The 27,232-nt window shown below is 36.8% G+C and overlaps 3 protein-coding genes across 3 annotated transcripts in view; 1 reads left to right on the top strand and 2 right to left on the bottom strand.

The window, feature by feature from the left end:
* Positions 1–1,279: 1,279 nt before the first annotated feature.
* LOC106140983 (clusterin-associated protein 1) lies at positions 1,280–11,561 on the bottom strand. Its single transcript, XM_060947086.1, has 11 exons — positions 11,442–11,561; positions 9,440–9,636; positions 8,601–8,771; positions 7,592–7,687; positions 6,847–7,064; positions 6,207–6,339; positions 4,953–5,037; positions 4,370–4,468; positions 3,770–3,892; positions 3,103–3,204; positions 1,280–1,698 (listed from the first exon to the last, which is right to left on the bottom strand). The coding sequence occupies exons 1-11, from the start codon at positions 11,461–11,463 to the stop codon at positions 1,574–1,576; spliced, it is 1,371 nt and encodes a 456-aa protein (XP_060803069.1). The 5' UTR covers positions 11,464–11,561; the 3' UTR covers positions 1,280–1,573.
* Positions 11,562–12,770: 1,209 nt separating this feature from the next.
* LOC106140985 (large ribosomal subunit protein mL62) lies at positions 12,771–14,784 on the bottom strand. Its single transcript, XM_013342637.2, has 5 exons — positions 14,518–14,784; positions 14,298–14,399; positions 13,894–13,977; positions 13,464–13,633; positions 12,771–12,954 (listed from the first exon to the last, which is right to left on the bottom strand). Exons 1-5 carry the CDS (start codon positions 14,665–14,667, stop codon positions 12,864–12,866), a joined length of 597 nt encoding a protein of 198 aa, XP_013198091.1. The 5' UTR covers positions 14,668–14,784; the 3' UTR covers positions 12,771–12,863.
* Positions 14,785–24,237: 9,453 nt separating this feature from the next.
* LOC106141237 (protein singed) overlaps positions 24,238–27,232 on the top strand; it is a 55,261-nt gene continuing 52,266 nt past the window's right edge. The window contains exon 1 of the mRNA XM_060946985.1: positions 24,238–24,477. The gene's annotated coding sequence lies outside the window, so the exon portion shown is untranslated. The remainder of the gene's footprint in view (positions 24,478–27,232) is intronic.

Below are 27,232 nucleotides of genomic sequence, written 5' to 3'. Positions count from 1 at the left end.
TTAATAAAACAATAATAATTGGACTTTGTTTTAAAAAAAATGCAAACGTGACATAAACATAACTTATACTAACATCACTTTACTAAACATTGTAAATTTATGTTTATCGTCAAAAATCTGTGTTATACTTTACTGTTGCTAAGTCTGTTTATAGTTTAGATTAGAGTTAGCTAGCTGGATGCAAATGTTTTTACGTATCGTATTTCTGATTGGCTATTGTTTTTTTTTTAATTTTGTTTAAAAAAAAACACAATAAAGGAGCTTTAAATTAATATAAAAACAAAACGCAAAGGAAGTTATGTGTAGCGGGAGTCATGGTTCGGGCGGCTTCCTGTAGGCTGGTGTTATGCCTGGGGAACCGCGCGACAGATGATGTTGTGTCGGAGGTTGTATATATAGCTCCAATCCGTAAAACCTTTGCTTGCGCGATTTAGACATTTCGCTGTTTATGACTGACAGTGTCGCGTGATTTGTTTTTGTGACTAGTGGCGTAGAGATGTCGCTACATATGGAATATACAGTCTGCACCACTAGCCGTACATTATCTAGGTAAGATCTTACTCGCCGTCGAGGAAAGAATGATCTTGCATCACTATTCCACTCAGCCCTTTTCATCAACGTTGACAAGACATATACATCTTCCTTCTCATTCTATCTCTACGGCCAACTTCAGAGACAAAGTAGTAAAGGTGAACATGTCATATCAACTTTAGTGAATTTTGTACAGAATATATTGAAAAGTCTTTTTAAAAGCGTTTGCATCTCAGTTTTAAGCATAGATATACCTAGCTATAATTATTTCTATGTTTGTACATATAAAACGAAGTCCTATGTACCTAAGCGGTGCCAAATTGCGGCCGAAGATGGCACTAAAGGTGCACTTATGTGTCAAAATTTGCTCAAATTGTTATTCGACATAGTATTTTTAAGCTTTTATATGTTTTATTTTATAAAATACCGTTATTATATCAAGTTGGTTCTTTCTAGATATAATTTTATTCTTATTATTCAGATTTTTATGTTATACAAAATATGCTAATGCAATAAGGTTATATTTATAATTTGAATACAATTTTTGTAGACAGATAGATGGTACTATATATATGTATATTGCACGACTTTGTTCGTTTCGTGTAGGTAATGTAAATTTTTAAATAAAGTAGATAGGGACCGAGAATTGAATTAATGTAGAAAAAATTATAAATGTGTGGAAAATTGGGTTATTTTTACTTTTAAACTTTTTATTACTAGTAAGTGTGCTTCATTAATTTATATTGTTTGTACATACGCTAAAATTATACTTATTTTGTACATAAAATTATTAAATAATCATGTATACCTTAGCGTATCCCTACATTGTATTTTATTATTATAACTATTTTAATTGGGATATCTAGTGACACATCAAAACTATATTTATTTCACGTAATTTTTAATTAAAAACGAACCAAGACAAGCAACCACAGTGTGGTAGAATTTGAATAAACATTTATATAATTTAATAAATCGACTTTCATTTCATACCACAAACAAACAAAACCCAAAACTAAAGGCATGCGCATGCGCATCCGCTTTAGAACTCGTTGTCGCTGAGCGCGGAGGCGCGCCCGTGCGCGGCGCCGGGCCGCCCGCTGCTGAGCCGGAGCTCGCTCTCCGACGAGCTGTCTAGAGAGTGAGCGCCGCCACCCACGTCCGTACCTGAAACATGAGTTTTACCCAAATCATACAGATTAAACGGGGACTTTGAAATAATTCTTATTGTGACGTTAAGAATAGAATATGTTTATTTTCAAAATTGGATACAAGGTATCACTTATTGACGTCACATCACTTAAATCTAATTTTAACTACTACCGCTTCCAAAGCGCATGTTATAAGGTAAATGTCGCACGAAAATGTAACGCTCGTCACACGTAAATGTAAAGTGTTCGCACCTAAATCTATACTAATATTATAAAGCTGATGAGTTTGTTTGTTTGAACGCGCTAATCTTAGGAACTACTGGTCCGAATTGAAAAATTCTCTTTGCGTTGAATAGACCATTTGTCGAGTAAGGCTTTGGGCTATATGTATAACATCACGCTGCAACTATCACGTAGCAAAAAAATTATGGAAAATGTGGAAAAAACACGGGTAAAATTATACATCATTGAGGGCTTCAATGACGCCCAAAATAACTATTCCACGCGGACGAAGTAGCGGGCACAGCTAGTTTAAAAATGCATAGAATAACTACAACCTTTATAAGGACTAGTTTTTAAATTTTTAACTATAGACACAAGATCCAGCAAGCCGCCGTCAGAGGATAGCGAGCTACTAAACTTAGTGAGCGCTGACGTAGACCAAAATGATGATGGTCAGAGGCGCGTGCTGATATAGGGCTCCCGGACTGTGATGAGGGGCTCAGGGGAGAAGGCAGCTTCACGACTTCACCTTTATTTCGGCAAAAAATCCCTTACATACATACATATAATCACGTTTATATCCCTTGAGGGGTAGACAGAGCCAACAGTCTTGAAAAGACTGATGGGCCACATTGAGCTATTTGGCTTAATGATAGAAATAGTGACAGGTTGCTAGCCCGTCGCCTAAAAGAAGAATCCCAAGTCAAAATAAGCCTATCCCATAGTCGCCTTTAACGACATCCATGGGCACGAAATGGAGTCGTCCTATTCTTTTTTTTTCGCGCCGGGAACCACACGGTACAAATAAAAAAAATCCCTTACTCGTCAATAATGTAACTTATTATACCTAAGCAGTTGCAGAAAATTGTCATTACCCATACATGTTTTCTACCCAGCTCATTTATACTTGTAAATAAATAAATAAATATGGGACAAATTACACAGATTGAGTTAGCCTCGAAGTAAGTTCGAAACTTGTGTTACGAGATACTAACCCAACGATACTATATTTTATAATGAATACTTATATAGATAAACATCCAAACCTAGGCCAATCAGAGAAAGTTCTTTCCTCATCATGCCCTGACCGGGATTCGAACCCGGGACCTCCGGTGTCACAGACAAGCGTATTTACCGCTGTGCCACAGAGGCCGTAAACACGTAACCACCTACTCAAGGTTACCATGGTATTACTGACCTTCAATGAGGTCGGCGAACTCATCATCATCAGCCGTGTTGAGCGTCCTCGTGGCGGGACGCGGCCTCGGACGAGACCAACGCGCGGGCACCTCCGCCGCCCCTGTTTTTCGTACAAAAAATAGTAGATACATTTTATCTATGGGGGTGTACGCAATATAGAAGACTATATGTATTACAATCTTTAGTGCCGTGTGGTTCCCGGCACCAATACAAAAAAGAATAGGACCACTCCGTCTCTTTCCCATGGATGTCGTAAAAGGCGACTAAGGGATAGTCTTACAAACTTGGGATTCTTTTTTGGGCGATGGGCTAGCAATATGTCTCTATTTAAATCTCAATTCTATCATTAAACCAAATAGCTGAACGTGGCCATTCAGTCTTTTCAAGAACGTTGGCTCTGTCTACCCCGCAAGGGATATAGACGTGACCATATTTATGTATGTATGAGATTGTAATTTGGGGTGGATAATTAACTTTTAAATATAAAAAAGGCAAAACATTAAAATTAGACAAAACATCTGAACCTGGCCTGTCAGACTTTCGAGACTACCGGCTCTGTCTACCCCGCAAGGGACACAGACGTGATACTATAGATGGATGAATATAAAATGAAGACTAATCCAGCATGTGAGCTGTAAGTGTGTAAGTAAATAAGGTTCACTGACCATAGATCTGCGTGTCAGAGAGGTCAGAATCTGACCTCGAGTCGTCCTCGTCGCGGATCTCGTCCAGGGAGTCGCGCGCCGCCGCCATGCTGCCGAATGCGCGTCTGCTCTCCGCAGCGCCGCCTGAAAGAGAAATATGGCTATATAGTCTATGTCTGTATGTATGTTTGCTTAGATCTTTATAACTACACAACGCATTTTGGTGCAGTTTAAACAACAAAACAAACAAACAAACATACATACAAACAAACAAACAAACAAACAAATAAATAAATACATACATACATATGGTCACGTCCATATCCCTTGCGGGGTAGAGGGCCAACAGTCTTGAAAAGACTGAATGGCCACGTTCAGCTATTTGGTTTAACGATAGAATTGAGTTTCCACTAGTGACAGGTTGCTAGCCCATCGCCTAAAAAAGAACCCTAAGTTTGTAAGCCTATCCCTTAGTCGCCTTTTACGACATCCATGGGAAAGAGATGGTGTGGTCTTATTCTTTTTTGTATAGGTGCCGGGAACCACACAGCACTAAATATATCCGTAGAGTAATACATACCTACATCTGTATGTATTACTGGAATACAATCATATCCTCACCAGCGGTCTTGATTCTCAGCCTGGTGTTGGGCCTGGTGGAGGGTCGCGGCGGGCGGGCCTCGCTCATCTCCCTCCCCTCGTCGCTCGAATCACTGTCGTCTGGGAATTTCACAAATAGGTACAAAGACTTTCAGAAAGAACCTTTTTCCCGTATAAGAGCTAAGGCAAGTTTAGATGTAAGTATATTTGTTTTTTACATTTGATAAACACATACACATACATGCACATGGTCACGTCTATATCCCTTGCGGGGTAGACAGAGCCAACAGTCCCGAAAAGACTTAATGGCCACGTTCAGCTATTTGGCTTAATGATATAATTGAGATTCAAATAGTGACAGGTTGCTAGCCCATCGCCAATTAAGTTTTTATTTCTTTGGACATATTTTTTTCTGTAATACCGAACTTGATTAAAAAAATGCACTAAAATGGTCTCAGTATACGATATAACCATTGAGAAGATGCATTTAATTTGTCGACAGAGTAAGTAAATTGGAATGCCAACTAATTCTGATTTTGATCCGTAAACATAACTTGCAAAGAAAAAAGCAATAAATAGATAAAATATGTGTCTTCAATCATACCAGAGTCGCTAATTTTGCCCAGAACATCTTCAGCTTCATACTTGTGTATCAGCTGCATGATGGCCGCCTGCTGCTCCTCGGCGGCCTGCAAGATACGAACGATTAAGATGATGAAGGAGATGAGAGAAGATTGAGAACATGAATGGGAATGTGGTGAATACAAAGTGACATAGATTATAGTGAATACGAAGAAGATGGAAATGATAAAAGCAACGGTGAAGACATATACATATTGTCACGTCTATATCCCTTGCGGGGTAGACAGAGCCAATGGTCTTGAAAAGACTGAATGGCCACGTTCAGCTATTTGGCTTAATGATAGAATTGATATTCAAATAGTGACAGGTTGCTAGCCCATCGCCTAAAAAAGAACTCCATATTTGTAAGCCTATCCCTTAGTCCCCTTTTACGACATCCATGGTAAAAGAGATGGAGTGGTCCTATTCTTTTTTGTATTGGTGCCGGGAACCACACGGCACGGTGAAGACGAAGCAGACAAATAAATTGGAGAAAATAGTAATGACTAAGAGAATGAAGGCTGAGAACATTAAAAAAGATAGAGAAGAGAATAATATGGACATTGTACGAAATAGAACATTTGAATTTAAATTGGGATGACAGGGCAATTGGTTGTGGTAAAGGTGGCTTATATACTTGGAATTCCTCTGTTCTAAGTGGCCACCTGTTATTATTTGAATCTCAATTTTATCATTGAGCCAAAGAGCTGAACGTGATCTATCAAACTTTCAAGTCTATTGGCTCTGTCTACGCAAGGGACATAGACGTAATTAAATGTATGTGAAAAAGTTGATGATAAGACTAGCTAAAGTACAGCCTGGTACGGTGAGAACATATGTACATACATATAATCACGTCCACATCCTTGCGGGGCAGACATAACCAACAGTCTTGAAAAGACTGATAGGCCACGTTCAGCTGTTAGGCTTTATGACGGAATTGAGATTCAAATAGTGACAGGTTGCTAGCCCATCGCCTAACAGAAGAATCCCAAGTTTATAAGCCTATCCCTTAGTCGCCTTTTAAGACATCCATGGGAACGAGACGGGGTGGTCCTATTCTTTTTCTTATTTGTGCCGGGAACCACACGGCACTAAAGATTGTAATATCGTGTGGTATATTGCGTACACCCCCATAGATAAAATGTACTCTTTTTGTCCTATTCTTTTTCTTATTTGCGCCGGGAACCACACGGCACAAATAAGAAAACAATGATGAAGAAGGGTGTAGGTATACCTCGGCCTGTGCCGCCTCCAGCAGACTCAGCTGGTGTTTGAGCGCCTCCACGCAGCGGTACCGCAGCACGTACTGCTCCCAAAGCTGCTCCAGCTCCCCTTCCAATGCGGTCAGCTCGCCTTGGTACGCCGGCCTGGAAAAAAGTAGTCCAAGTTATGCCATTACGAAATTTCACTTAGAAGTAATTTCTCACCAATTCACGAAATTTCACCTATAAGTAATCTCTGTCCAATGATGTTAACTAAAGTAGAAATAAGATTTGAGCACTATTATTTATCGCAACAATCATGATCCAAGTTGGGTTAGATTGACTTGATTTCACCTCACCGACCGTGATCATAAAATGACCGCATGAGTCTTGAAAAGACTGAATGGCCACGTTCAGCTATTTGGCTTAACGATAGAATTGTGATTCAAGTAGTGACAGATTTCTAACCCATCGCCTAAAAAAGAATCCCAAGTTTGTAAGCCTATCCCTTAGTCGCATTTTACGACATCCATGGGAAAGAGATGGGGAGTGGTCCTATTCTTTTTACGCAGAACTTAATAAAAATGTACATTTAAACAGATCATTTCTCAATGATCTGTTTAAATGTATATGTGTATTGTGTAACACCTATCAGTTTAGCATCTCACTCACTTGATCTTCTGCACCGTATGCAGCCTCTTCTCAGCTCGCTGCAGCTCCGCTCGTCTCCTCTCGAGCTTAGCGTCCAGGGCCGCCTCGCTGGCAGCCACGTTGTCGATCTGGTCCTTCCCGCTGGAGACCTTGGCTGCGACCGCGTCCAGGGCGCGGCGGAGACAGGCCTCCATGGCAGACATGTCCAGAGGCCGCGCGAGGGCTTGTTCGCGCAGTTCCTTAAAGAGATTGTTGTTAAAGTCATAATTTTTGATGCTCCTTCGACCATCAAGGCGGGGAGTATGTTGGGGATGATGGAAATTGAATTAAGATTTAATTGGATGCAATCAATACGGTTTTCAAACCAATAGGTTGTTACAGGAAGGGGACAATATTAAATTACTGAACTAACGAGTTCGAATGGAAAATGTTGAAGAAGATTAAGACTTGTAGGGAAATAAATCTATACAAATATTATAAAGCTGAAGAGTTTGTTTGTTTCAACGCGCTAATCTCAAGTACTACTGGTTCGAATTGAAAAAATATTTTTGTGTTGAATAGATCATTTATCGAGGAATGCTTTAAGCTATATAACATCACGCTGCAACTATAAGGAGCGAAGATAGAATGGAAAATGTGAAAAAAAAAAACGGGGTAAATTATTCATTCTTGAGGGCTTCAATGATGCCTAAAATAACTATTCCACGCGGTCCAAGACGCGGGCACAGCTAGTAGTAAAATAACATTGAATTTGGTGTCTCCTCACCTTATTCTCAGCCTCCTTCGCCAGCAGGTCGTACAGAAAAGCCCCTTGAGCTGTGATTTCTGTCGCAAGCCCTCGCGCTTGCTTGATTTCTGCCAACTGAGTCCACAAAAACGTGATATGAACATACATACATACATACATACATATGGTCACGTCTATATCCCTTGCGGGGAAGACAGAGCCAATAGTCTTGAAAAGACTGAATGGCCACGTTCAGCTATTTGGCTTAATGATAGAATTGAGATTCATATAGTGATAGGTTGCTAGCCCATCGCCTAAAAAAGGATCCCAAGTTTGTAAGCCTTTCCCTTAGTCGCCTTTTACGACGTCCATGGGAAAGAGATGGAGTGGTCCTATTCTTTTGTATTGGTGCCGGGAACCACACGGCATATGAAAGAGATTAATAAAAGAAGTAGAAGGCTTTCCCCTTTGTTTTTAGTTCGCTATCAAAGCAGTACGGAAGCTTACAGCTTACACTAGATAAATATGCTTAAGCTTTAGTCGCTTTTTACGACATACATACGAAAGTAGATGATGCAGCGAAAAAAGTATGCTGGGATCGTTGGAAATGGAAAGATGTAATCTCTGCCTACCAAGCCGGGAAAAAGGCTTGATTTAATGTATGTATGGGAAAGAGATGCAGTGTAGTTTGTTCCGCCGCTTCTTCTACACATTGGCTTGGGAAGCGGTAGTAGTTATAATTAGATTTAAGTGTTGTGATGTCAATAAGTGATACCTTGTATCCAATTTTGAAAATGAATCTATTCTATTCTATTCTAGAGGGTCCTATTCTAAAAGGTAGGAAGCCACACGGCGGATTACAGAGGGAATACATCATCAGTACCCGAAACCGCCGAGCCTGCATGAAGAGAGTTATGAATGTGGATGAAGCGAAGGAAATATGCAGAGATCGTGGCAAGTGGAAAGGGGTAGTCTCTGCCTACCCCTCCGGGAAAGAGGCGTGATTTTATGTATGTATGTATGTATGTATGTATACATCTGGGCTCACCCGAGAGCTGACGTCATAGTTGAGAACCCCAAGATCCGCCTGCTGGTCGTCAGGCGGCGGCGACTCCAGCGCCGCTCGCAGCAGCGTGGCCACTTTGAGCAACTCCCGTGCCGCCCACCCGTCGGCGCCGTACATCTTCTTGCCGTTCAGTCTTAAGTTTGCTCTGGAGTGCTGGAAGATTTTGATGGATTTTATTTGTTCTCCGATCGTAAAAATCGTATATGTACCTGAACTATCGCAACAGCGTTACCAAATACTCTTTTCAAAGTAAATTGGTTTGATTAATCATCGATGCTCTACTTTACGGTGAGGGAAACAATTGTAATGAAACCTAAACAACATGATTGATCCAATATCTATGGATAGGGTCCAGAAAGGAGTGGCGCGTACGCATACGTGCGCCTATAGATGAGCTGGCTCAATCCAGAATCATGGTGCACGTATGACTCCTCTCCAGAAAGAACAGCGATTCTCAAGGCAAAGACAATTACGACGACAAAGTTTGAAACTTGTGTTACGAGATGCTTTATTTAACAATAAATACTCATATAAAAACATATCCAAGACCCAGGTCAATCAGAAAATAAATAGTTTATCATCATGCTCTGGCCAGGATTGGAACCCGGGACCTCCGTTGGCACAGACAAGCGTATTACCGCTACGCCACAGAGTCCGTCAAAGTTAGCCCAGTCTAATAATCTTATTGTAACCATCAAAAGCTTTGTATATTCTTGTAATTTTTCTGCATAATATTTCTTTTACCAAGCATTTTCCCATTCCAGTGGCTTCACAAACTAAAGAAAATTTAAATCTCAGTAAAATAAGCCCATAATGCTTACAAATAGCGCCACGGCATGGGTAACCAAAGCAACTCTCTGCTCCATGGTCTCCCGCCCGCCCGCCAGGGTCGCATCAGGTTCTACCCTCGCCGCCAACCAGCGCAGGCACTCTTCCACCAGCTCCCAGTTGGGGCTCCGGAAACTCTCCAGGGATATAGGGCGGGGGAAGCCCAGGGTGCGCATGGCTTCGCTGAAATCTTACGGACAAATTGAGAATAGACGAATCGTTATCACGCTACTTAATTCATCTTTGTTTTGTCGTTTGTCCCGGTGCCGTGTGGTTCCCGGCACCATAAGAAAAAAGAATAGGACCACTCCATCTCTTCTCTCTATGAAAATCGTAAAAGCCGACTAAGGGATAGGCTTATAAACTTGGTACTTTTCTTAAGGCGATGGGCTAGCAACTGGTCACTATTTGAATCTCAATTCTATCATTAAACCAAACATCTGAACATGGCCTTTAAGTAAACTATTAAAGACTGTTAACTCTGTCTACCCCGCAAGGGTAAAAACGTGATTATATGTATGAACGTTTGTCCCGGTTGCGTCCGCCCTGAGTCTGGGTAGGACGCCCAAAGGTTATTCTTTGTGCCAAATACATCACACCTGATACAGTGGTTTGGAGTCTACTCTTTGCAAACCAACCTATGGGAGGATGCCAAGAAGTCCAAAGCCAAGTTTTATCAAAACCAGTAGCTTAAGTAGAGGAAAGTCACCAAATATGGAATAGTATCCTAATATGGAATACCTTCATTTCTCTAAGACTATAAGTATAGAAATGCAACACTCGACCATCTTCTGTTTCATTCGGTCTACTAACTATCACACTCACACCATCGAGTCAGTTGCGCGAACGCTTCACGTGTGGCAGGCGTGTTTTATATTGTTATCGTGCAGAAAATTTTTAAGGTAAGTAATAAATGAGTATAACCAGCTGTTATGTTTGTATACAAAAGTGTTATACTATTTAGTATATCGGTATTATGTTTATTTCACCATTTTGTGATCTTTTATCATTAAAATATTGTGACTTGAAAAAATATTTGGAAGAGTTTGAACTAGTATAAAAATCCAAATATGGACAGTCGTGGGTGTCTAATTATGGAATAGACGTTATCCAGTTTAGTGAAGGTAGTGAACAAGATGAGTTGATGGACCAAGTACGTCCTGACTCTGCTGATGCAGAATGTATGTTTTGTTCAAGTCTTTTTTCCATGGATAAAAGTGGAGAAAGCTGGATTAAATGCTTGATGTGTGGGCTCTGGGCACATTATGATTGTGCTGGTCCAGAGTTTGATACTTGGATTTTTAATTAGACTTTTGCAAGTAATTATGTAACTTCTTTCATTTATCACAATATGTTATATTCATTTGATTGATCTCAAAGATATTAATGTCCATTTTTGTTATTGTTACGTTGATTTATGCTTATATTCCATATATGGGTACCTATTCCATATTTGGTTACTCATTTGTGATTTTGTTTTTTGTGTTAGATTTTAATTTGATTACTAATATATTTGATTAAAGGCTGTTAATTACTACATATAAATGTATGACTGATTAGTAAAAACATTAAACTGGTTTAATTTATGTGAAGTTTTTTTTTTATATCCCAAAAACAAAATGGTATTCCATATTTGGTGACTTTCCTCTATACTCTTTGCAAATTCCATAAGCAGTATGAATTTTAATTATAATTTACTAGCTGTGCCCGTGACTTTGTCCGCGTTGAATAGTTATTATGGGCATCATTGAAGCCCTCAAGGTTGAATAATTTTCTCCGTTTTTTTTCACATTTTCCATTATTTTTTTTTGCTCCTTATAGTTGCAGCGTGATGTTATATAGCCTTAAGCATTCCTCGATAAATGGTTTATTCGACGCAAAAAAAAAAATTCAATTCGAACCAGTAGATCCTGAGATTAGCGCGTTCAAACAAACAAATAAACGAACAAACTCAAGCTTTATAATATTAGTATAGATTATGGTGATTGAACTTACTTCTCAAATCCCTGTACGACATTCTACTGTTATTTTATAATCAACAATTTTCAAATGATAAACTACTTATAAACATTTATTCACTCTAGGTGAAATTTGTGAACAAGACACTAACTGTTTGTATAACTTGTTACCATGGTTACTTCTCACTAACCATTCTGAAAAGGTTCTGAATCACAGATGGAATGAGGATTCACGCGCGATATCTGAATGGGACAGGGCGCAACAAATTGACAGAAATTCCATATTTATATATCTGTCTTTTCAAGACTGTTGGCTTTGTCTACCACGCAAGGGATATAGACGTGACTATATGAATGTATGTGGAATAACATACCACATACAAATAGACATTTCCAGGGTTTCAGCTCCAATAAAGAAAGTTATTACACGGAAAATAAAAGATTTTTTATTTTATATTTCTTGTTATTATTTAATATCAACTCTACACTTCTTAAGCATATTCACATTATTATTACAGACTACATACTAACACGATATAATGCAACAAATTATTTCTATACATGATTACATTCACTTTTTCATTAAATTGGGCATACTCAACAATAACTTTGTAAAAAGTTTTGTCGTAATTTTTTGACTCTGTGGATCAAACTCAGTAGGACCGACCCTTATCTTAGCTTTCGAATACACTTACTATTATGCTATAATATAATTATGTATTGTTATCAGATCTTTTATTATATTTTAACAAACAATGTTTCTATTTACATATATAGTTACATATAGACCTTAGTGCTTTTGTTGCTAACAAAGGCTCCTACTTAAAAAATAATAGCAATACGGTAGAATAGGATAAATTATTAATTGAAATAGGCACTTGCTGCCAATGCTTTGTGCCGATGTGTGGAGGGAGGTGAGTACCATGTCCTGCTCTCGGTTCTCATAAATCCATACCAATCCAGCCCCTGTACCATGGCGAGACGCAGTTTTTATCGCGCCAAAACCTATTGCCATTTCGCTTTTTATTATGACGTGAAATTGTACAGCGTTATTTTTTCGCGCGCGATAAAAACGGCGACGCGCGTGTCATGCAAAAAAAATGTACTGTTTCTGTGGGATTTTCAATACACCAAAATTTTCGCGCTAAAACCGTGGCGACGCTAGAAAAAAAACTACACACTGTTTAGTTATTACTTGATCTACAACTTTGCTGCATAAATTATAGCAGGCGTAAATAATAACAGTTTGAAAAACGCTACAAAATTACAACCTTCTCTTTCTGATTTTAATACATATATTTAAGCTTAAACATCTTAATTTTTTTTATCCAAACCATCGATAACCAGATTAAAGAAAACTAACCACTAAGTTATAATTAATAATCTAATTTATTCACAACAATCAACAGAGTCAAAACAATCCAGGATTTCTCTGGCTATGCCCAATTTAATGGAAGAATCATAAGTCCAGGACGGGCGGCTGCTTCATGGCTCGCTTGAGGGACTCCTCGCGCTTGACGGCCACGCGGAGCCGGGCCGCCTTCAAGTGTCTGTGGATAATAATTAACTTATTTTTTACATTTTCTTTGAGAAACTAATAGAACCAGTGTTGTATACACCAAATATAAAATAAGTTAATTAGTTGTAAGTAACTAACTTAGTGACATATACAACATACATACATACATATGGTCACGTCTATATCCCTTGCGGGCTAGACATAGCCAACAGTCTGGAAAAGACTGAATGGCCACATTCAGCTATTGGGCTTAATGATAGAATTGAGATTCGAATAGTGACAGGTTGCTAGCCTATCGCCTAAAAAAGAATCCCAAGTTTGTGAGCCTATCCCTTAGTCGCCTTTTACGACATCGACAAAGAAATGGAGTGGTTCTATTCTTTTTTGTATTGGTGGTGGGAACCACACGGCACTGACATATAACAACCAATAAGTAATTAAGGTGTCTGACCCAAAAGCTATCTGCACCCAGATACAACATCTTATGAGGTAATAGAAAACAGCTCTAAACAAGTATTTACCAATTAATAAACTATTTACCTCTGTCGAATTTTTTCTTGGGTCTCAGGAGATGGCTCTGGCTTGGTAACAGCAGCATCTCGTATGATCTCCCGCAGCTTCCTCAGGCAGTCAGCCAGGTTCAGCTGTTGGGAGCGGGTCGCGTCTGACCGGACTATTAGATAACCCTCTCTAGTTAACTTCTTGCCGTGCTGAAAATGTATTAGGTTGAATACAAATATCTGCACATCGCAATAAGTCTTCCTCCTATAAGGCTAACGTGTATGAATAAAAGCTTTTTATTAAGTTTTCTTGTCAAATTTTTAAAGTTATGAATGGAGTAATGAATGTGGATGAAGTGAAAGAAGTATACAGAGATCATGGCAACTGGAAAGATGTAGTCTCTGTCTACCCCTCCAGGAAAAAGGCGTGATTTTATGTATGTTTTTTCAAAGTAAACCAAAAAACTTACAAGTTCCAACATTTTTTCTCTAATTTCCGGATGTATCCAATCTGCGTCACTCAATTTGAACCTCAGATCTACTTTTGTATGAACCTGAAATGCACATATGTACCACTTGATTACTTTTTACAGTTGTTTGTTCAATAAATATCAGTTAATATGCTTTTAACAATATTGATATCCAACACAATTAAAATATTAAAGTTAATGGATCTTTAATATTTTAATTGTGTTGGAGAAGAGAAAAGAAAATTTATTGAAAATAAAAGACATAGTGGACATATTTGTTATGGTGGTATGTCTTTTATTTTTAATTTTGGATTGGATTTTGGAAATTCCCACAGGTGTGGAGTAAAAGCTAATCACTGGTAAAGTAAATATAATTTAAAATTACAAAACTTAATAAATATTACCTTGTTGACATTCTGTCCGCCTGGGCCGGAGCTGGCACTGTATGTGATGTCTAATTTATCTATTGGAATGAAACCGGAGAATTTTTCTTTGGGATCAGGATTCTGAAATAAGAATTGTAAGCTACAATTGCATAAAACTTTAAGAGATGTAGTGATAATACTTCTGGCTTATAGAATAATATTCGAACTAACAATAATGGGAATGTCAATTAATACTTACAAACGAAGGTGTACTGAGCTTCAGTGAACTATTTGGATAAAGAGTGTCCAAAGAAACTGAACTTTTGTAGCCCAAGGGTCGTGAGAGGAGAGTGCCATAATTCTGTATCGCCTTATGAAGGAAACTTATTCTTAGAGGAGAAAATGCCATACTGAATTATTTTTCGTAATATTTTATATCGTCGATCAATGTTATCAATACCTAGAATAATTTAATTTTAAATAAAATATTCTCATAACCTCACCCCACACAATAACAAACTTGACAATCTGTCATTGTCAAAGTCATATATATATATATAGGCGAAGAGGAAAAAAGCTAGGCAATGTTAACTAAGAACACAGGCTTTTCCCTCTATATAATTTTTCTTGTGTTTTGTACAGAAGTTTTATTAGCTTATGATTTTGGAAACATAAAAATCTAGCTGTAAAAATCGCATTTTAAAAATCTCTGAGTTTTAAAAAAAACAGAGATAACACTTCCAGGATAAAATGTAAGTAACTAAATGTCTTTCTTTTTACGGAAATATTAAATGCTAGTTTTAAATTCACCAGAAGAAAAAACACGAACATCAATGCGCGCGCGCATGTCACGCTCTAGATAATTTAATTAGGATCCCGTTCCAGTCGACGACGCCTTCTCATCTCACGTTTCTACAAGAATATTTAAAACTATTTATTCATACTTTTGGACATTTTTATGGTTTTAAATATAATTTCTTAAGCATAAACTATTTTGTAGAGTTGTTAGTGACTTTCTCTTTGAGCATGGACTTATTAAATTATCATGTTTAATAAGATGGCCCGTTCACAAGTTTGTCTGGTTTCTTCTTTTTTTAAAATAATAGGTACTCATACCTTCCTATAGCTCCTATTTTTGATTATTATGAATTTTCATGAATTATTAACAAAATACTAACGAACTTACCATTTCTCTTGGCGCAAGCGATGTTATGTATTTGTCCCAAGACAATGGCATCATAAAAATGAATATATCGACAAATTATTTATGACACATCGTATAAATAACACAACCTAGGTATTTTAAAATTTATCCGCCGTATAGTTGCACCGCAGCACTAATTGGCGCCGATCAAAAAAAAAAAAAACGGAATATGCAAATTATTGTATCGTAAAATTAAAAGATAGCGTTCTGTTCTGCCCCGCCTCATCAGCAAAGAAAATGATAAATCATTTTTAAGATGCATTGTTATAACACGCATTGGTAAAGCGAATCTGTCGCATCAGTAGATAATAGGTAAATAAATAAATACATATGTACGGGACAGATTACATACATAGATTGAGTTAGCCTAGAAGTAAGTTCGAGATTTGTGTACGAGATATTTACCTACTCAACGGTACTATATTTTTATACATACACGTCTATATCCCTTGCGGGGAAGACAGAGCCAACAGTAAAAGACTGATTGGCCACAAAATTTGTTTACATGTAGTATAAGTATGTAGCACAGAGGACGAAGGACATATAGTGTGCCCTACACGCGGGCGAAAGCTAGCTAAAATATGTATTGAATGCCGAAATAATGTAACAATACTGCGTTGTTAAGAAAAAGTATATTTGGTATGGTTATATATAATAAATTGCCAGAGAGCTTCAAGCATCTGAATTTTTTTAACTTTAAGAAGACATTAAAACTATTTTTATTAGAAAAATGCTATTATACGATAAATGATTTTTCAATCTATAATATACCTAATGTGACAATTTATAATTTCCTTTTTGTTTTTTTTTAATGCAGGATAAAACATAAATGTAAACGATATTTTGTAAGTGATAATTAACTATTGTACCTACATCCTCCCCAGGATAAAACATAGTGATACTATAAAGACATGTAACAGATCTGTACTACTTACCTATGTTTTACAATAAAGTTTTGAATTTGAAATGAATGTGTATGTATGCCTAACAGTCTGAATGTACCTACATTTTAATTTAATCGCATTACATGTTGTCGTAAATCGTTTCTGCGTGGTTACAGCCTTTTTTTACTACGCTTTTATTAGCTTGGGTTGTATGTATGTATGTATGTATGTATGTATGTAACGGAATCTTTGAGCTTAATTTTCACTGATTTCTAAACGTCTGATCAACTTGAAACTTTGCACACGTATCAAGGACCGATGACAATGCAATATTTTGATAAGAGTTTCTCATTATCCTTATTAAAACTGCCAGGATTAATAAATTCATTTTTAGATCCTTCGTATGAGAGTAAGAGAGACAGAGATAGCACCAGTGCCAGTAATCTCCATACAAGAAACCAAGAAGTTCTGACGTATAAGGAGTCCAAAAAGAGATGTAATATATTTCCATATAATGTTACTATTAACCTGAGGCTTTTTTATTTCATCGCATCGCTCCATTTAGAATTACCATTAGAAACAATAGTAGAATTAGTAGAATATTTTAAAACAATAAAAAATATATAAGTAATAAAACAAAAGTAATAAATGAAAATTGAACAACTAAATTTACAACAATACAAGAATAAAGTTACTACCTACAGAACTTTGCGATATTTAATACGTATTTAACATATTAATGCGATTCTTGAATTAACATTATGTAACTTTTGCATATTTATAATAGCAACACTGTAATACTCGCTTGGAAAATGAGTGACAGTTTGTTTATTTATGTAAAATAAGTTTTGCAGTAAGTTTTGAATTCGATTCTAACACCTGTAAACTTTCTTTCTGTTTTTTTACCGGTGCCTGTGTATTTACCTATTTGCACTTTGTTTTGTGCTGATAACTTGTCGTTATTTGGAGTTTGGAATCTTCCGTTGAGTCGAGCTTTGTTCTTCCGGATATTCGTGTGATTTTATCATCTGAGATTGGACTCTGACTGTGTTCACTGTGTTGTGCAGATATTTTGAGATAGGACTCCTGTAAAAAGTACCTGATTATTTGAGATAGGAGTCCCAAGTTTGTGTTTGTTTTTGTGAAAGACAGATTTTACTACAAAAGTGCCACGATGTCTTCAGATAAACATTGTTGCGTTCCTGGTTGTAAAGGCAGTGGAGGTATGTTTGAAATATTTTTGTTCCTGTATCAATCTGCCTCTTAATCTTGTGGTTTGATTCCTGGCAAGGCCACAATCGAAAATTGTTATGTTTGCTGGATAGTCAAAAATATTATTAACAGTGATTTATCACTATAAAATTCTTTTCAACTGGGTTTAACAATCATCATACATACATGCATACATATAATCACGTCTATATCCCTTGCGGGGTAGACAGAGCCAACAGTCTTGTAAAGACTGATAGGCCACCTTCAGCTATTGGGCTTTAAGATAGAATTGAGATTCAAATAGTGACAGGTTGCTAGCCCATCGCCTAAAAAAGAATCATGATGATGAGAATATTATGAGATTTAATCCAATCAGGCCACATATAACTTTAAGATAGTTATACAGCGTAGTAGAAGTAGTAGGAAGTTAACACTTCTACCAAAAAATAATTGTATAAAAAAACTAAAAAACTAGGCGTTTTATTGCTAATCAAACTAAAAAATAGAAAATAAATAATAGTTTAAAAAAAACTAAAAAACTACGCTTTATTGCTAATCAAACTAAAAAATAGAAAATAAAATTTAAAGACAAAGGAATTATAAAACAGTAGTAGCAAGTCGAACAATCGGTTATAGTCAATTACCTCCGATTAAAATTATAACAAAATTAAATTTATAAACAAAACAATTTAAATCAGAGTAAAAAGCGTGGGGTGCATTTTACTTCATTTTCATAACTCTCTTGTCATAAATATATGCTAATAGAATGATTTTAATATTTACTACATCAGGCACCCCACGCTTTTTACTCAGATTTCAATTGTTTTGTTTATAAATTTAATTTTGTTATAATTTTAATCGGAGGTAATTGACTATAACCGATTGTTCGACTTGCTACTACTGTTTTATAATTCCTTTGTCTTTAAATTTTATTTTCTATTTTTTAGTTTGATTAGCAATAAAGCGTAGTTTTTTAGTTTTTTTTAAACTATTATTTGTTGTATCCGATGCTTGCGGTCGTAATCCGGCCATTAATGTTACTCTAACTCGCTGATTTTTCATCCAGATGTAGCATTATAGTATATTGTAGATTCTTACAGTCAACACTTCATTACACTCTACTTATCATAGTACAAGTTGTTATAGCGACTTTGTCCGCGTGGACATAGAAACAGCTGGCGAGCGCTGAAAAGGCTTTTTTGACACTATAGTTCACTATTAATAATCAAATTATATTTGGTTTTTTTTTAAGTCTTACCTACTAACTAGTTATTTCAATGTCTGAACTATGTTACTATTACAAACATTCGTTATATTATTAGTAAGATCATTTTCAGCATCATCATCATCATTATCTTTGGATGATGGGAGCCCCAGGTCCACTACCCAACCTAGTAGAATTCATTTACTTACTGATTTTTAAATAGAACGAGAGTATTCTGCAACCCAGAACTTGCTTGACCAGAATCAAGCTCATTCTTAAGCTCGTCCCACTCATAAACACAGAATGTGTAATATAATTGTTAAGTTCTGATAAAGATTTAATCCTCCAAAGGAACAAAATAAAATAAATCATTATATTACATCTGAAATGTAACAATATACCTACTATCCACAGCAGATCGGCAATGCTTTCATCAATTATGAAAATGGTTTAGAGGTGCGCCCGCGCAGCGCACGCGACGGCTTTCCGAATTCCACGCATTGGAACAGACGCATTGGTCGTAAATTCGATGTTCTTATTGGCCATAATTATTGCAGGCATTTCTCTGCTGGTTAGTGAGACATACTTGGAACAAAACATCGAATTTTAATAATGTTACTAAGAATTTGAAACAGTTCGTCTTCCGGCAGTTAAAAAGTTGGGTTCATCTCTCATTGCGTTATTTTTATAATATTATTAAATATAAATAATTTAAATATTTGGAGCGTCAGTGGTCGAATCGGTGAGGTTAAAAATGTGATTCACAGAAAGGCACAGGTTCAAATCCCACTTCGGCTATGTATCAATGACTATTTACTATCAAAGTTATGTACATTAGTTTGCATGCTAACCGATGCTCTTACGGTGAGGGAAAACATCGTGAGGAAGCCAGCACATTCAGGCAACTAGATGTGTAATCATGGATCCAATACGGGTTAGGTTTACTTGAAAAGGTTGTGGAGGTCAGATGGGAGTCGCTTCGTGTAAAACCTGACTCACCCAATCTAGGATCCATGGTCCGGGGTATGGACCCCGGGCTTCTCTCCAGAGAGGTAAGGATGCAACCGGGACAAAAAGCTAGGAGGAAGAAGAATAAATATTTATTCAATAATTATAATAGTATAACAATAACCATAAGTGATTTAATAATGAAGTGCAAAAATATAGTAAATCCTGAACTAGGGTGAAAAATCACAATGTGTTTCAGGTATTTATGATTTAATTATACTTACTTATTTATTAAACAATATGTAAAAAAAACTTATACCTATATGACAACAATCTTGTCATCGTACGTATTCTATAATCGGCAACAAGTATTTTAAGGCGATAGATATGAATGATGAACTTGCACCACACTGAAGTTAATATTGAGCAGAAACCTAACATGTGTATTTTGTTATGAGGTCATAACATGATGAGAAAATTAAAATTTTGTTCATTGGTGCGATCTCTCCGAAGAGATTTAGAGTGAGTTCATGAAAGCCGGCGGCGCCATGAGACACCCTTGCGCGGCCTACCGTGCAACATATCCATTCTCATTTCCACGTACACAGCAAAGACGGCAATTAAAAATTAAGACCGTGAACACTAAACATTCATAATTAAATCGCGCACATACCAAAATTGCCGCAGCCGAGACGCTCTCGCCTTCACGCTCTTCTACGTTGGCCTTATTTATTTCCACAACTGATTTACTTAGATCTTTGTCTACTGGCCGATTTATCTCATCTACATCAAGTTTCATTCAAATGTTAGAGTCATCAGCAGGTCTACTAAGACTGGTGATGAGATTATGGCTATATTTTACAATATTAACGGGAGCTGAGGTTATAGTCCGCTAATTGGTGCTTGATGAAGACGTTCTGACCGACACGAGGCATCTAGATAACGTTTTATCGTAAACAGATGCATTATCTGCATATTTTTGCAGTAACGCATGATGGAATGGAGCAACAAAGATTTTGACGCTTGGTTCTTACTTAGCTTTTACAAAAAAGCCTCAATCAAGTGCAGATTTTTCTTAGATCTGAGACAACGGCAACCGCAGAGTGATTGATAGGAAAGTAATTTGTAAGGAAGATTATCTTAAAGTTTTAAATTTTGTCGGCTTACGTATCTAAGGATTACGTTTAACGATCATTTTAAGAGAACACCTTAAATTGCTAATGTTTATAACCTTGATTCAATTTACAATTTAGCCGGGATACCTTTGTCAATGTTGCCTCGTTTGAGTTGGACATTTGTGTTAGCTGCGCTGAATGGCAGTTTATCGGCGAATGAGCACCGCCGTGCTGTGTGGTTCTCGGCACCAATAAAAAAAGAAAAGGACCACTCCATCTCGTTCCAATGGATATTGTAAAAGGCGACTAAGGGATAGGCTTATAAACTTGTGATTATTCTTTTAGGCGACGGGCAACCTGTCACCATTTAAATCTCAATTCTATCATTAGGCCAAATAGCTCAATGTGGCCTGTCAGTCTTTTCAAGACTTTTGGCTCTGTCTACCCCGCAAGGGATAAAGATGTGATTATATGTATGTATGAGCACCGCACCGCTGCGAACGGAAGATTAAACACCATTATCAGTTACTGTTTACCGAGATGATCTCATCGGCGAGATCCCGGTTGATGTCTTCCTAGAAGTACACACTTTGCTTTTTATGGTTAATGAAACGGTAATTGTGATAGGGAAAGAAAGTTGTTTTGTTGGCAAATACATATTAGTTATTAAGGAATTGTGCAGCGGTGCATTAATGAATTAAATGTTTGCATCAAATAAGCCATTTCATATTAGTAATTTAACTTAAGAATGCAGATGTTAGGCAGCATTCTGTTTCATACAGAGATCGTCTGAGGAAAAGCTTACATAATGGTTTCCGAAATGTTATTACATGTATGCCGTGTGGTTCCCGACACCAATACAAAAAAAAAATAGGACCACTCCATCTCTTTCCCATGGATGTCGTAAAAGTCGACTAAGGGATTGGCTTACAAACTTGGGATTCTTTTTTAGGCGATGGGTTAGCAACCTGTCACTATTTGAATCTCAAATCTATCGTTAAGCTGAACGTGGCCATTCAGTCTTTTCAAGACTGTTGGCTCTGTCTACCCCGCAAGGGATATAGACGTGACCATATGTATGTATGTATGTATGTATTACATGTATTCGTTGATTGAAATGTCGCACAACAATTAATAGAAATTTTGAATTTGAATTGATATGGGTTCTATCTACGATCCATGATCTTGTATAGGTACATATGTATTTACACTTGCTATTTTTAAGTAACTACTATGATATTGATTTTATCATTTCTTTTAAATATTTTACTAATATTGCGACAAGTACTAAATTCACTGAGAATTTACAAACATTTATGCCTGTGCCTTTATGAATTTCTGCACGAGTTGTGTTTAATCTGCTAGGCAATAAGGTCATTACTTTCTTTCATTAAGTTCTGTATTCACATCTTTGCTTGCAATAGCTACAAAAACAATAACAAGCTATGCATCTCGTAGTTCACGAGCAATGGCCGATTCTCACGCGTCGTCTTCGTGCATAATTTTAATATTTATGTTTGCGGCACGACAGTACCTACGTGATGTCGAGAGACAAAACACACATTCAATTCCCACCGCCGTTGCAAGTCTACAATAGTATAAAATATCCAGTATGCTTGGCAATAAATTATTGTAATTATACCAAAATCTGTTATAAACGTACCAACAAACTTACGAATTGTGTGTGTGGAGTATATCTACGCCTTTAATCCTTTTCAACATGCCTCCTATCTCGGGTCTGCTGGAAAAAATTTCTTTAGGAATAAGCAAAACCTATGTGATTTTATTTCTTGTGTTTATAACTATCGATGTTTTATGTGTACATAAATTAGTAAATAAACTTCTTGACTTTTGTATTAAAGAAAAAATATACCGAATCATAATATATATGAAGAAATAATATAAAGGAAGAATTAATACGTAGACCCTTTATTTGTTTGCTGGATAACTTTCGGAAAATCTTGACTCAGTGCATGTCAATCTACATACCAAATTTTAATATTCTAGACCCAGATTGATATGTCAGTCAGTCTTTTCACTTAGGACTTATTTGTTGCAACTGCAAAGTAATTTTGATAAAACTCCAATTCATATTAGCCGAGTGACATGGTCTAGTGAATGCTTAATATAATCAATTAGCTACATGCCAGCATTCTGTCTACGATGAGCATTACTTGCAGAGAAACTAAACTACTTCAATACCAACATTCCCAGTAAAACATAGAGAGTTTGGCTATATGTATGTATGCACCCACGTTATTTCTGTTAGTTATGTTCTTGTAACCAGTATTTATGTAAAATAAAAAAGAAAAAACTTGACCTTCTCCCAAGTAATCAGTTTTTAAGAAGAGATTGTTCAACGAAGCTAAAATATTAAGATTACTTTCCTGGCAAACAGGAAAGAAATCCCAATCCTCCTACGAAATCCTTTTTAAAATCCAACAAACAGTCAATGCTTATGCAGGTATATACAGGTATGTAGCTAAGCTGAAAATGCCAACCACTGTCTCAAGGAGTTTCTCACACAACTGTCGAAAGTCATAGGTATAGAAAGGCTAGGCCGCAGTCACAGCTAACTCAGATTTCTCGGGCTGTGATCACCACAATGCATTCTCACCATTTCGACTGCACCCCGCTGTTTTGTGCAAATGCAAATTATTATTTACAAGACACTTTCCAAACTTGTGAAAGTGTTTCTCGTCAAATACGAACGCAGAATGTTGTGAAATATATGTATATTTTAATGACATCAAAATCACTTCATAAATTAGAATAAGAGTCGATCTTGTTTTCACTTTTAACATGCGCGATAATTTGAAGAGGGTAAAAATTATCTAGCTTATACACTATGGTGTAGTACCTAAGTAGCAATTTTTGAGGTTATGTATCTGGGTTCGAGTGAATTGGTGCCTAAACCTAACAAAGCTTTTGTATTGGAATTTCTTTGGTACTAAAACTAGATTAATTAAACTTTTAATAAATTTGTAGGTCTAATATTCAATATTTTGCGCCCGCATTTAGTTGGGTAAAATTACAATGACACTTTTTATTTACTTATTTAAACTTTATTGTTTAAAATACAAATATATAGCACAATTGGAGGACTTAATGCTAGAAGCATTATCGTTTCTCAACATCCGAATAATGATTTGAAGTAGGTAACTGTTGGTAACTTTATTAAACTTGCATTGAGCTTATTATAAATTTTAGTACAATAAAATCACAAGATGAGCGGTTTCAATTGAACTTTCACGCAAAATAACTTAAGGAAAACGCACCGCTGGTATTGGTGGATAGATATTATCCTTTGATCCGATTGGTGGAGCTTCTAACGGGGCTTCCGCAGCTGCATTCACGCGCTTCAGTTAGACCGCACGATAGCGCCATCTTCAAACCAGTCAGTCCGCCGCGAGCCGTCGTGGGGTAGTTACGTCGTGAATTGTAATTCTGTTACTAATCCGCACCGGTCCCTATTGAGCCGGCACACGCAATTTTTGAGGATAATAATAATCGTACCGATTAAATTCAGTGTCAAGTTATTTTATGTTTGTGGAGACTTATAAAACTAATTAGATTTTTCGTAGTGCAACAGTGGTTTGCGATCTACGTGCCTGCATTTCTTTAGTGTGTGAGCTCGCTGAGGTGTGAAAAGGTGAGTTTTTGCTTGGTTTCGCGAGAATATGATGGGTGTGAAGGCGGGCGCTTAGGGGAGCGATTCCTGGATCGATTGCGCCCGGAATGCCGCGGCTCGGGACGACTGGCGGGACACATTGCCTACTATAGCTGGATTGGGGCTGGTCACCCTCACTCTCTCGTGCCCGCGGCTGCTGTATCTTTCCTTCTCTCCTGATCTTGAACTACGAGTTAGGCGCAGTGTTGTCATATGAATAATGTATAAATATTGTATGCGCTGAAGTGGCATGGATCGCTGCTGATGGGATTCAGCAAAGAACGGCCTGTTTACCATATAATTGTTATAACTAATTGAAGCACGATGTTTCTATGACTACCCTCACTTTTTGTCATGAAAGAGGCAGTTGAATAATTCATGAACTTGGACGGAACAAACTTTTTCTACAACTAAGAACTTACATATTTTGTATTAGTAGTTTTTATTTCCCTTCATTAACTTTTAAATGAATGAACGTGAAGAACTATGTAAGTACCTACCAATACAAAATAAGGTAGGTAGGTACCTATCTATCATATTTTTTTTATCCTGAGTATTTTTATGATATTAGAAGCAGAAACAAAAAGAATAAACCAAAACACAATACGCTCGTATAGCATTCTTGGAAGTGAAAATAGTGAATATTTATTTTCCCATTACGTAGAGTGGTGTGTTGAAATGGCACTACATTATGCGTCATTGTCTCTTAGACTACACATTGTATTCCCTGGTGAAACATTTTCTTATAAAATTTTAAGTCTTAAGTAGTTACGTACTTTTCTTTACCAAAATATTTTATAACAAAATAATCAACAATACCTACCTATAATTACCTAGGTGTGCAAACTGAGCGTATTCATTGAGGTTTCAAGTGAGATTCTGGGCTTTGTTTCAGAATTCTGGGTTGGGAACCAAACTATTTTGGGGTAAGCACGCGTCATCCTACGGCCATTGTGTGCCTACTATACGCATAAAGTTAATTACTTACATACTTAATGCTGGCAGATAAGTAAGTCCCTGTAAATATCCTAAGACTTAAAAACAGCAAACAAAAATCTGTAGGTATTCTGTGACAAACAATACAACAAACAATATCAAAATACAGCAGCAAAATAAAATGGAATAGAAACTTACGAGTACCCACTACAAGCCAGCACATCTTTGAACAAACTCATCTATACTAATATTATATATTATTTATATTTATATATTTTATTTTATATAATATTATAAAGCTGAAGAGTTTGTTTGAACGCGCTAATCTTAAGAACTACATGTTCAAATTGAAAAATTCTTTTTGTGTTGAATAGACCATTTATCAAGGAAGGCTTTAGGCTTGATAACATCACGCTGCAACTATTAGGAGCGAAGAAATAATAGAAAATGTGAAAAAAACGGGAAAAATTATTCATACTTGAGGGCTTCAATGATGCCCAAAATAATTATTCCACGCGGACAGAGTCGCGGGCACAGCTAGTTAAAAATACGTAAAAGAAAATCTACAGAAGAGCGGCGGTTGGAAGTTGATGGCTTCTTCAAAAACAGTTAAAACTAACCTGAAATGGTTTCAGCAAACGGTACTTAGGAACAACGGAGTGGTCTAGCCGTCTAGCGCTAGCCGCAGTCTGGTGTGTTGAATCGATTCTCTAAACTCGTTCACATCCAGACGACAATTTTGGGTTTATTCAGTATTCACCACCCGCCACGGCTTCATATATTATGTACCTTTTTACCGGAGAACTTTCATGGTCTGTTCAGTGTTTCCAAAGATTTGCTTTATCTATGGTATTAACTTTTATGTCTTTAGAGACCTTATCTGCGGATAAATACCACATACAAACATAAAATCACGCCTATTTCCCGGAGGGGTAGGCAGAGGCTACCTCATTCCGCTTGCCACGATCTCTGCATACTTCCTTCTCTTCATATACATACTTCATACCATCCTTCGATAAATACCACACTACCACGAGATTTTACTGGCTTACGAATAAGGTTATATTCGTAAGCCAGTAAAATCTCGTGGTATAATCCGACATAACTTTAACGTGATCAAGTTTTATTATTACAAGTCTCCAAAGACAACTGCTGAGATCTTATGAGAGAGTGGCGTCCGTCGAGAAGACGACACTATGAATATTAATAAGATCAGCTTACAATTTATTAACATACTTTCGATTTTAAATTATTCGCGTGTCTTCATGTCAACCAGTTATTATTGAGATGGGTGCTAATAATTTTAACCAACTACATTTTTAGGGCGTTTTCTTATTAGAAGATGAATAATTAGACTATCGATGGTTGGGGAATTTTGGTTTTTGACTGAAAATCTTACCCGCCGTTCCAACTACTTGGATTCTATGCCTTGTCACTAAGTCACCTGTATTGAATGCTTACCAAACATCGACGTAGTAACCAAAGCTCTAAATTATGGTGAAGGATTATTTAATACTTAGTCGAAAGCTACGGGACAAAATGGCATATTATTTATTGATCATACCACTATGAGCAAGTTTTAATTAATGCTGTTGCCATCATTAATTTGCATGCTTGTGTCATTAGCAATGTGTGTGGCGCCAAAGAGATTCCTATTTTAGGAGAAATTTTACAACACTCTCATCCATAAGTTATGATTGATTAGATCATTTCATACATCTCAGTAATAAATATAAATTGAATATATGAAATGTGCTTAAATTAGGAGAATTATTTATTTATTAAAACTATATTGTACAAG

Source organism: Amyelois transitella, chromosome 12 (genome assembly GCF_032362555.1).
Source record: "Amyelois transitella isolate CPQ chromosome 12, ilAmyTran1.1, whole genome shotgun sequence".
NCBI lineage: Eukaryota > Metazoa > Arthropoda > Insecta > Lepidoptera > Pyralidae > Amyelois > Amyelois transitella.
Note: the sequence above shows the minus strand (reverse complement) of the source record. Positions and strands in the feature narration are given on the sequence as shown.

Bases quoted from the DNA above. Each gene is read 5' to 3' on its own strand.
- LOC106140983 (XM_060947086.1), bottom strand. From the start codon at position 11,463: ATGTCGTACAGGGATTTGAGAA. The intron at 9,637-11,441 runs GTAAGTTCAATC...TTTGTCCGTAAG, and splicing joins GTCGTACAGGGATTTGAGAA to ATTTCAGCGAAGCCATGCGC. The intron at 4,469-4,952 runs GTATGATTGAAG...TGAAATTCCCAG, and splicing joins GGGCAAAATTAGCGACTCTG to ACGACAGTGATTCGAGCGAC.
- LOC106140985 (XM_013342637.2), bottom strand. From the start codon at position 14,667: ATGGCATTTTCTCCTCTAAGAATAAGTTTCCTTCATAAGGCGATACAG. The intron at 13,978-14,297 runs GTAATATTTATT...TGTGCATTTCAG, and splicing joins GCGGACAGAATGTCAACAAG to GTTCATACAAAAGTAGATCT. The intron at 12,955-13,463 runs GTAAATAGTTTA...TATTATCCACAG, and splicing joins CAAGAAAAAATTCGACAGAG to ACACTTGAAGGCGGCCCGGC.